This window comes from Channa argus, chromosome 11 (genome assembly GCF_033026475.1).
Source record: "Channa argus isolate prfri chromosome 11, Channa argus male v1.0, whole genome shotgun sequence".
NCBI classification, from domain to species: domain Eukaryota; kingdom Metazoa; phylum Chordata; class Actinopteri; order Anabantiformes; family Channidae; genus Channa; species Channa argus.
This window is the reverse complement of record NC_090207.1, coordinates 23693880-23705563: the sequence shown is the minus strand read 5'-3', so window position 1 is coordinate 23705563 and position 11684 is coordinate 23693880. Positions and strand designations below refer to the sequence as shown.

The 11684-nt window shown below is 41.7% G+C and overlaps 1 protein-coding gene across 2 annotated transcripts; it reads left to right on the top strand.

The window, feature by feature from the left end:
- Positions 1 to 487: 487 nt before the first annotated feature.
- rab35b (RAB35, member RAS oncogene family b) lies at positions 488 to 11350 on the top strand. Of its 2 annotated transcripts, XM_067519811.1 has the most exons (6): positions 488 to 694; positions 2978 to 3028; positions 3131 to 3254; positions 8452 to 8576; positions 8747 to 8871; positions 9200 to 11350. In XM_067519811.1, the coding sequence occupies exons 1-6, from the start codon at positions 643 to 645 to the stop codon at positions 9326 to 9328; spliced, it is 606 nt and encodes a 201-aa protein (XP_067375912.1). In that variant the 5' UTR covers positions 488 to 642; the 3' UTR covers positions 9329 to 11350. The 2 variants fall into 2 exon arrangements, with proteins under 2 accessions (XP_067375912.1, XP_067375913.1); XM_067519812.1 differs by lacking the exon at positions 8747 to 8871.
- Positions 11351 to 11684: the final 334 nt, after the last annotated feature.

Genomic DNA, 11684 nt, shown 5'->3' with positions numbered 1-11684 from the left:
TCCCTTGAATGACCCCCGTGGAATCTTGGTCCGAAGGTGCAGAGTTGTTATTGTTGCCAAAGGAACTTCGTGAAAACAGGATTTGAGTTTAATGTTTAAGTTTCCCAAACAAAAATGCATTTTAGGTTATGTTAAACAGTTTTATACCGAGACAAAAATGTTATACCCCAACATTTTCTGAGGTTTCAATAACGCTGATTAGTAGTAATTGAGAGGTTGCTGTTATTATTGTTAAAGCAGTGTGAAAGAGCCTGTTATTTATTGGCACTGACTGTACATGTAAATCCACCGAGTACCGTGGAGCTACTGCTCCTCTAGTAGCATGAATCCAGCGTTCATCAATGGGACTGGATGGCTGCGCTGTAGCAGGAGCCTGCGCAGTGAGGCCGGGTCAGAGTTGGGCGCAGCTCCACCAGAGAAGGAAGCGGCGTTTCCGGCTGTTTGCAACGGAGGGAAAGGATTGCTGACACCGAGAAAAACGCCGCCGGGTTCGGGGGCTAATATTTTGTAGCCTTTGTAGCGGTCGTTTTCTTTCGTAGCGGGGGGATCTGGGGGCTGGTTAGTTTTTCCTGGCCGAGGGGGTCGGATAGCAAAGCAAGCACAGAAGCGGCACAAGGCGGGGGTGAGCCACCAGCTACCGGCATGGCCAGGGACTACGATTACCTCTTCAAGCTGCTCATCATCGGTGACAGCGGTAAGGCGACGCCGGGGATGCGGGACGGGAAGTGGGCCCTGCCGTCTTTTTTTCCAGAGCGAGAAGCAGAAACGCTGCTCCGGGTCTGCAGTGCACTTCTCCGACGCGTTTACAACTTATTGTCTTTTTACATTTTCTGCATGGAAAGAATTTGAACTGTACAAATCCGCCATATTTTTGTGGCGGTGACAGGGTGGGGGGTTGTGTGTCCGGGCTGGGCATGTCAGCCGATCGGGCCGGATATCGCCTCCAGTTCAAAGGAGAAACGCGCACTGGAAACCGAATAACTATAACGTTACACGGTTCCACATACTGTGTTTGTATCCTTTTCTAGCTGCGTGCCCAAACCTGAAGTTCGGCTAACGTTACATCTTACTTTGACGCCTTGGTGATGTTAGCTAACGGTATAACGTTAAGCTAACAGCTGAATTGAGAAGCTGGTATTTTAAGAAGTTGAGATTTGTCTACATGAGCTAAAAAAAAAAAAAACCCAAAGCATTTCTTCAGCTTGCTGCACAGTGTTAAAATCAGCTGAGCTCGGTGAACGTCTTGAAATGCATTTTGTTATTTAGCCCGCTAGCATGATATTGCTAGCTGCTTTACAGTGGACGAAGGCTGCACTGCAGTCTGGTTTGCATCGATCCAGGCAAACTTATAGTGAAGTGAGACTAAAGAACAACCTTTTGTTGTCATTGAGCTCATTTGCTAAGTGGAAAGTATAACATGCACCGAAACTTAATTCAGTGCATGTGCCTGTCAAGCAGCTGAGTATAGTCACCCTCTTAAAATGATGGCCGATTTAAAAAAAAACAAAACAAAAAAGTGATTTATTCTTGCCTAAATAATATTTTACACTCTTTCGTTCAGTTTTTTCAGTTCTATTGAAAAAGTCTGAAATATGACCATTATTTGAAGAGGAGTAATATCTTAAAAGCTGTGGAAAACAATGTAGATGTCTGAAGTGCTTGTGTTCGCTCCATACAAACATTGGTTCTTCTTGTATCTCCCTGTTAAGGTGAAAACATTTTAAGACGGTCCGACCCTTTGTAAGAGTTGAGCCTCACCAAGCAGAACCTCTTTGTGGCCTTTGCATTCATTGACCCCTCAGATCCTGGCACTGCCCCATCAGCTGGATGCTCACATTGGAGGCCCAGGCAGCACAGCGATGCCTTTACTACCACTCGCACACAGAGGCCAGTGTGCGCCTCAGCTGCAGCATGGAAATGCAACTGTCTGTAGTGCTGCATTGACGTTACTTAGGAAAGATGCTGTGACCTTCTGCCCCTTGTTCAGCAGCTGCCGAGAATCAGACATGTCTAACACACTGGATCTTAGAGCTGCATGTAGGCTGAGTTAGCTGACCTTGTTTAACCTTTGGCATGTCACAGTAGCAAATGAAATATTTGGTCAAGTAGAGTTGGGTGACACTAGCTTAGCTGTTTAACACAATGTTCTGTAAAGGATTTTATTAAACACACACGCACGACTATAATTGTGAGGTGTTTGTGTGTTTTTGGCCAAACACTAGGAAGGGTACAGCATATTAGTGGTGCAGAAGTTCACACACAGATGTATGTGCCTCTTCTGCTTTGAAGCGTTTGTTTTTGTTTGAAAAAAACTGTAATGTTGGGACCACAGGTACCTGAAAGTTCTTCAGGTTCCTGAGAGTATGTTGCCGTCAGTCATACATAAAATGACAATAACAAAATAGGTATGCTAAGGAACACAGTTGCAGGTTGAGTCCTATCCCAGGCTGGGTAGCAGAGTCACCTTCTAACTTCAAGTTGTTCTCTGACAATTGATGTGCTGAAAACACAGTGCTGACCCTTCTCATCTCACCTCCCCTTTTAAATCTCGTTCCCTTTCTCTGTCTGTTTTTCCCCCTCTCCTTTTAATCTGTTGCGTAACTGTTATGGCTTCCAAAAATGTATTCATTGAGCAAGATTATTTTAGGAACCCAGTTAAATATGTTTGTTCCTTTTTGAAGTCTTGCTTCTGTCGATGTAAGCCTTTTCAGTTGCTGTTCTTTTCAGTTATACTGAATCTGAATGCTATAAATGAAGAGTATTTTGAATCCTGCACCTTGTATACTGTGCAACAGGTACAACTTTGTATAGTTTAAAGTGCTTAATCCTTAGATATATGAGGACTACATCAGTTAACGTGGTTTTACATTTGGGTAACTGGAGTGCTTTTTTTGTGGTGCACAAAATATTTCACTCATTTATTGCAATAATTTTAACTACTTCTGAACCTCATTCTGTTCTTGTTTGTCGTCCTCAGGAGTGGGGAAGAGCAGTCTCCTCCTGCGATTTGCAGACAACACATTTTCCGGTGCGTGGTTCTACCTCAACGACTGCACTAGTATTTTACAGCTTTACATGTTTTCGTTGAAGGTCGTTCAACTGATTGTTGTGTTCATTTGCATGTTCACAGGTAGCTACATCACCACAATTGGGGTCGACTTTAAGATCCGGACAGTGGAGATCAACGGGGAGAAGGTGAAGCTGCAGATCTGGGATACAGCAGGGCAGGAGCGCTTTCGCACCATCACTTCCACGTAAGTAGATCCATACACACTCAAACACACATCCGCATGAGCTTTTAAGGTTGTTTTCATTTTATTTAATGAATCTGAAACCAAGAAGGCTCTATGCGTCCTCAGATTCAGTATTATTTGAGGAAGCAGTTTGTAGACAGCTAGACTAAATCAGTGCTTCTCTGTGAAACTGGGTGGAATTCCCCACAGATCCTAATTACAGATGTGAGAGGGAGGCTCCTGGTCTCATATTGTAGTGCTACACGCCGGCAAGGGCTGGGCAGCTTTACCCGCTTACGCTTGCGGTGTGTGTCACACTTTTGTTGAGTGTTTCCGTAGCATCCATGTGGCTCTGGGCTCCCACTGAGATGACAGAGATGGATTCTGCCTTCAGTATTTTTTGAGAGACCGTATCGAACATACAGATCATCCTCGCAATCTTTGTCACTACAGATAAATTGTTTTATGATGCACCACAAAAGCCGGAGTTCCCCCTTGTAGAAACACAACTTTAAAGCATGTGTATCACAAAACCTGTGAGCTAAATCTAATTGCCAAGTTGGTAGGAAAATGGCAGGAAACACCTATACACTTTTGTAATTCTATTATCTTTAGTGGGTTTATTCAATTGCATAGCTGTGAATGGGTCGCAAAACGCACAAAGAAAGAAAAACACTTAATGCTTAAGCTTGTTTGAGCACAGAATAATTGTGAAAGAATGTGTCAGATGTAGAGCTGCCGAAAAGACGAAGAAGCATGCAGGTGAAAACATGGTCCGGCGATGCTTTGGCAATGGAAGAGTGGAAAATCTTTCTCAACCGGCATGGATACCCCTCCATATTGAAGAAGCATGCCATTACCTTTGGTCAACAACTAATAGGGGAAAACTTCTGTTTGCCGGAAGACGGTGATCCCCATGCATTTTTCCCAGTTGTGTAAAAGTAGAAGAAAGTAGGTGCTGGAATAATCTTGGTGATGGCTTGGCCAGCTCAGTCGCTAGCTCTGAACCTCATTAGGCCTATGTGGGAGAAGCTGGATCAAATAGTTTGGGAACACAGCCCAACCAGCACAGCAGATCTTTGAGAAGTTTTGCAGAAGGCCTGGAAGAAAATCACATCTGAATTTCTAGAAGAAAAAAAAACAGATCTGCAGAATGTCCTGGGTTTGTCAGGCAGCTACTACTGCAAAGGGCAGTTTTTTTGTCAAAATAAAGTTTAAAATGTAAATTTGATTTGAGCAGTATTCTGTGCTCAAATGGCTAAAATGAATTGATTTTGTCGTCTTCTTTTTTTTTTTTTTACTGATCACTTTGGTCTCAGCAAAGTCGCAGCGCTCATCAAAAGCAAAGCTGCTCCCTTCACTCATATGCAGACATTCTTTCCCGTTGGGAAATCTTATCAAAACACAGCGTTTCATTTGGCACCACCTGTGCAGCTCACAGCATAAGGCTAATAAATGAAATGGGATTACATCACATTCGTGTAAGGTCTTAATGGGACGTTGGAAGAAGCGGCAGTAGTTAGACCCCATGGGTTTTTCTTTGTGGAACGTGTCCAGTCTATAATTGATATTTTCTCCATATGTCATGAATGAGCAGTACAGCTGAGCGCTGTAAAACCAAAACGTGAGCTCACAGACACTGGTAACTTTGCAGAGACAGAAGAAATTGCAATTTTGCAGGGTAATAATTATGCGTTTGTCACCACAAACAACCTTATTTACATAACACAAAGTAATTACAAATATGAGAATATGTATTATAGCAGCTTAAAAATGGTCTCATCCCAGTAACTAAACTGTTGTAAGATTGCACTGATTGACATAACACAACAAGCTAAAGAAGTCCAACATCCAAAACGTTTAAACAACAGTCAGTGGTGATGAATCAGCATTTAGTTTGTTCAGTGTCGCTTGAGATTAAGTTAGAGAAACTCGATAGCTAAATGGATGGTTTGCTTCTGCTCCTGTCCTTTTACCAATGGTCCCAGTCTCCCCCCTCCCCTTCCCCACTGTGTCTGACAACCAATTACTTGTGTTCATATGTCTTGCACTAATGCCAGTTGTCAGACTGATTTCGTTTTTCGTATAAAGTGCCTGGCCGATCACAATTACTTTGCAATTAACATGGACAGGCCTGACATAACATTACAGAATTGACACTGGGTGCGCAATAAATAAGAGCCGTGCATTCTGCCACACTCTCCCAAGGAGAAGACCGCATCTTGGCAGCACAAACAGGAAAAAAAGGCTAAGACCTACAGCCCAAACCGCCATCATCTTACCTTGTCAATCCTTTCTGACCTTGACTGGGCAAGAAAAAGGCTGTACTTAGGAAATAAGCCCCCCAGCACCACACTGCAACGAGGACGATCAGATCACCAAAAATTATTCAAAAGGATTGAAGTCTTCTGCAGTGCTGACGCTTCTTCCCCTGAGGATTATGACCGGCCTAGTTTAGAAGTGAGGCTGCTAGTGGTTCTGCAGGAATCCCTCCTGCATGATAACTCCTTAGGTTCTACGTTAATTTTGCTGTTGAGATGGTTAACGGGCTGAAAACTGCTTGGTCCATTTATCCAAATCTTCAAACGTTAATGTTCTAAAAGACAATTTTCCCCTTCTGGTGAGTTTACTGCTCATTTATATTCCCAATTTTATTTGAACTGTAGTATCACCACTCATTTAACACCAAGTACTTATAAATATTTATCCCCAAAAATGTAGGAAAGAATTAACAGGTGCAGACCATAGATATAGATTTAAGAGATACCAGGAAACGTACAGTGTTTCTCCACTCAGTTCATACCAGGAGGAGTGTGGACAAATGGTCAGTGCCTCAAACACTTAAGCCACCACGGTTCATCCTGATTGATGATTTCTGAGTGAGAAGTCCACTGTATTAACAGTTCATTACCCTGTTTGGGCAGAGTTTTCCTGCAGATTTGGGCCCACATGCTCGCTGTGTGTGTTTGGCAGTTTTTGGTTCTCTATTCACGTGTGATCAGCACACACACACGCACAAAGATCCACGCCTGCTGTCTGTTAGCCCATTACTGCTGGACATTTGGGACAACACCATATCTCCACACTATCACACCAGGCGGCAACACTGACACACACATGCACAAAGCAAACATGACAAAAGGGTCTTTGTGTTTGGTGCAGTGCAGCCAGCTACAGTGGTGATGCTCCCTTCCTGGGGCCTGGCTCTTGTCTGAAGCTTGCAGGTTTACGGTTGGAACTGTCCAGCTGTCACCCTGCTTTAGTCATCTGTGGAGGAAAGATGCTGCTGTCCTTTCTGTGGACCCCACTCAAGCGTTCAAAGACTTAGGTATTTTAGTGTTTTTGTAGGAATCGTTTAAACGGAATATACTGTTGCTTTTAAGTAAAGTGCATTGAGTCATTATCTACATCCCACCATTTTAACTCAAAAACACCCTGGGAAACATCTTTTTATTAGCCAGTCACTAGCTATATTCTCTTCCTACCTTTTGCAGTGTTTAATCAAGGTGGATCATCCTCGTCACATATTGATGACCTTGTTAACCACCAGTGATTCATGTACATACTGTATTTGCACAAGAAGCAACTGTTCCATGTAAAGGCAGGTACAAGCCTACACATAGGCCTCAACCTTGGATAAACTGTAATATTCATGGCATTAGGACTGAATGTAGGGAAAGGCCGGCAAAGATGGAAGAAATTTGGGCTCCAGATTGATTATGATGCTACAACAACTGCTACACTATTAAACTCAACAACACTAGAGCACAACATGTTCCTGATCTTATAGCTGCCCATTAGCACAACCCCAGATTTTTATTCTATACTGTTGCTCCTCCAGCTGAAAGGAATTCTGAACATTTTAATCCTATTTGAACAATAAAATCATAAATCAGTTATCTGTCAAACGTACTAATGTTCGCCAATCAGTACAGAGTACTTGTTTTTTGTTTGTTTGTTTGTTTGTTTTTTTGGGGGGGGTCTCTCATTTCCCTACCTGAGTTATTAGAAATGGTGTCTCACATAAAACCGTCACATTTTTGCTGCTAGATAGAATGAAAACAGAGATTGTTGTAATAGGTCCCCAGCATGCGACGAAACAGATGACGTCCTCCCAAACTATATATTTGACCCCTTAGTTCCATATGAACCTACATATGTAACTTGTGAACATCAGGCAGAGGCATTTTGTCCCTGAATAGTGTGAGCTTCAAAGCACTGGAGTGAACTGCCTGAGGAAATTGGGTCACCAGAATCCGTATCTCTTAACGCCGACTTTTTTCAGAAATCCTTCCCAGATTTAAAAAAAAAAATTCAATGATCAGTTTCTACGGTTTGAATAACAGTTTCTTATTTCTGGCTTGAGACCAACACTGCACGGCTGGGGGGTGAGGATGGGCTGTTGGGGGTTCAGGGTCTTGCCCAGGGACAGTTCGACATGTGGTTGGAAGGTGCTGGGCAACAACCTCGGACTTCGTGGTCGGCAGGCTGCCACTCTACCAACTGAGCCACTGCCACCTTGCAGCAGCACTAACATAATCTATACAGATATTTTCTGTAAGATATAATTCATCAGAGGAGGATACTTTGATGCAGCACTAATATTTGTGTCTATGAGTGGACTCCTTTTATATAGTGTCATGCTACAGCTAGTTTAATTCCCAAACACTGCATAGTCGTTACTACAGCTTTGGAGTTTAGAATCCTATTGCTTCCTGGTGGAGATGTAAAAGCTGGACATTGCAGCCATTTTTCAACCATTTACAATATTAACTTTTTATGTAATTTTATGTCTACACTGTAATTTCTTTTGAGCTGTTTCAACTACTTTTGGCCACACCTTCTGGGGTGGGATTCGATCGTGTGGCTTCTGCATCCCAACCCAATGCTCTACCCATTGAGTCACTAGGCCCCCTATCTATTTATTAATCTAATATTTTGAAATCTGGTATAACAATTTCAGCTACTTCTAAGTCACTTTTTTATCCATTTAACTACTGAAACAATGTCTTACTACATTTACCTAGATAAGCAATTTATTCATTATTTTATGAAGTTTTTAATTTTTATCTTTGAACTTTCTATTACTTTTAGCTTTTAGTTTTTCAACACTGTGAATATATTTTGTGTAATAAAATTGGACTTTCTTGAACTCATTGAGCTACTCGAGTTTAAAAAAAAAAAGGTGACTTTTGCCTCTCACCCTCTCTGTGTTCAGATACTACAGGGGAACGCATGGGGTCATAGTAGTCTACGACGTCACAAGTGCAGAGTCGTTTGTCAACGTCAAACGATGGTTACATGAAATCAACCAGAACTGCGACGATGTTTGCCGAATATTAGGTAAGAATGCTCCTGTCCAGTCCAGACAATGTTACCACCTTGACTTGTTTTGCAAGAAACCGCTACCCCTTTTTTTTTTTTTTTCAAGAAGCAGTGTAAAAAATTTTGTTTAGACTGGAGGCAGCCCATTTTTTTTTTTTTACACCTTTGGCAATGTATTCTGTTTTCAGTGGGAAACAAGAACGACGACCCCAACTCAAAGGTGGTCGAGACGACTGACGCGCAGAAGTTTGCCGAACAGATGGGAATTAACCTGTTTGAAACAAGTGCAAAAGAGAACATCAACGTTGAAGAGGTATCTCATTATTTGTGTTGTCTCTGACCTTAGACTGTTTGCAGACAGACACGTTTGTGTGGAGTAGTTTCTGGGACATCCCTGGAATGTGGAGCAGTTTAAGTGGAGTGAATTTTTACGTAACACATGCTGATCAGTAGGGCTAAATGTGCCAATAGTGTCTTATTGTTATTGTCACCGTTCAACTGGCTAAATTCATGCTAAGGTTACTGGCTGTAGCGTCATTTTCAGTGGACAGATATGAGAGTGATATAGACTTTTTGTGGCTGTCGAAAATGAGCCATTGCTATGCTCACAACGCTTCCTTGTTTCTGTGCTTCTCCTGCAGATGTTCAACTGCATTACAGAGCTAGTGCTAAGAGCCAAGAAAGAGGTGATAGCCAAGCAGCAGCAGCAGCAACAGAACGACGTGGTCAAACTCACCCGGAACAGTAAACGAAAGAAAAAGTGCTGCTAGCAAACTGGAAGCCATCCACAGAAGGCCGGAGGCATCTTTTCTTCATACACACATAATTGCACACACACACATACACCAAGGGACTGAGAGCATCTAAATTAAAGAGCAGATAAAGATTTAATAAATATAAACGTTGAAAGATTTAAAAAAAAAAAAATCCCTTTTGGACAAATGCATCGTGAAGACTTTAAAAATGTACAGATTTTATTAGACGTCAGATCGAGTTTTATTTGGAATTCAACAAATGGGCACTATTGATCCGAGGTCCTCCTTTCTTAAAGGATTTGCAAGCTGACAACTGATCGCCATAATGCTCAGATTAATATCCACAAAATCCCTTAATCTTTCATCAGTATCTCATCTCTCCTTCTCATTCAACTGCACACAGGACATTCAGAGTCATGTTAGACTCGATGCCTGAGGAGGAGGAGGGCTCGCAATTTTTCTTTCTGGATTTATTCTTTTATTTTTAGTTTTGTCTTTTGGGAAGGGTTGCCCAGGATTATTTTTTGTTGTTGTTGTTGTTTTTAATTGTTATTATTGTTAATATGGGATCTGACCAAGAGCAGAGGTCCTACTGTAAAGCCTCTCTACAGTTTCAAAATTTCAGAACCATGACACCACGTTACCATGTCTCACGTCAGCAGATCATGAACTGCTAGATGTTGTTTTATTTGACTTGATGGGTGGGAATCACACAAATGATGGTAATTGGTAGATGACCTATAGAAACTAATCCAATGGACAGAACTGGTGACTTCAGGTTTTTTTTTTTCTTTTGTTTGTTTTGCCAAGCTTCACACCCTCACCCCCGTAACTTCCATTAGTGCTGAGCCAAAAACTATTGATGTTATTTTATTTTTCTCTCTCTCTCTCTCTCTCTCTCTGTAGCACTGTTTGCTACAGTCTTAAAACTCTCAACGTTTTTTTTTAACCCTTTCTTCCATACTTTTTTAAACAACAATACTGCCAATATGATAAAGGAGAAAAACAGAAACGTAGGAGCTCTGTTGCTCCTCTCGTTGGACTGTTTCCATAGTGTACTCCGGTTAGTCGAGAAGCAGGGTTAATCAGGGTCTGAGTGGACTTTTGGTCTCCAGGAAGTGCTCAGGCGCACTCATATATTCACGCAGCCTCTGCCCACCCCCAGCATCTCTCACATGGACCGATTCAGCACCTACATTTGGTCATAAAAGTTCAGCCGTTCTTTCTCTGGAAACTGGCTTATTATAGTCAAGTGACTTTCATTGCTTTCTGAGCATGCAACACTTCTTTTGAAGGGGTATGTAGACGGTCTGACATGTCTTGTTCTTTTTTTTGTTATTTTTTCGTTTTGCTCTTCTCTATAATTACCCCCCCCCCCCCCCCCCAACACATGTTCAACGGACGTGTTACCACACAGTGTTTTTGATTTTTTTATTTTTTTTGGCATCCGTAGTGAGTGTGGCAGATAGTGGCACTGTTAAAGGAAGAACAAAGAGAATGGATCCAAGTGCATTTGGACCTGAGCTTGTCTCCTTCTCCATGTGCACTGCGAGGATTTGATGCAGAGGTGGAAGCATCACCAATTGCATTGGGAGAGTAATTAATGGAGAGAGCTCGAACTTAGATTCTGTTGCAAACATTTACCTGTCATCCTCCGTTTGAGATCTTGATGGGTCACTGTGATGCAGAAATGGTATCTCACTTTGATTTCTATTAATTATGTGTATGTATATAAAAATATATGTGTGTTTATATTCAACATAGAACACATACACATAATTAGCAAAACGAACTGTGCATGTGTTCAACATGCCGCGTGTGCTGTGGTTGAAACACACTCGTCAGCTGTGGTTTGCTGTACACTGGAGAAAAAAAGAGATGTACTATTAATTTTTCCCGACATGAAATTAATCAGTAATAAACCGTTTAAAGGAATAAATATTTGACACACATGACTGATTTCATTTGTCAGCTTAACTTCACATTGAACCTGTTTTGTTTTTTTGCTTTCTGTGAATAAAATTATACTGGGAGGAAGTGTGCGTTGCTCTTTGGGATGTTTTTTACAAACTGGAAAGACATGTCTTAAACTAGTGACAGCTATCAAGTATGTGGACTTTTAGGCTCAGACAAAGGAGACAAACGGATTGTAAAGTATTTATTTGTACAAAGAAAAATCCCAAAAATGTTAAGAAAATTGCATGATAAATATTTTGAATAGTTTTAAGCATTCTGTAACTGAAACAGTGCCTTTAGTCAGGGGTGAATGGAAGCACTCACATGGAGCACAGTGAGTCCACTGAAAGCACTGAATTCCAAAGCATCTGACTGAGTGGAGACAAACAAAAAAGAAAGGAAAAACACAAACTCA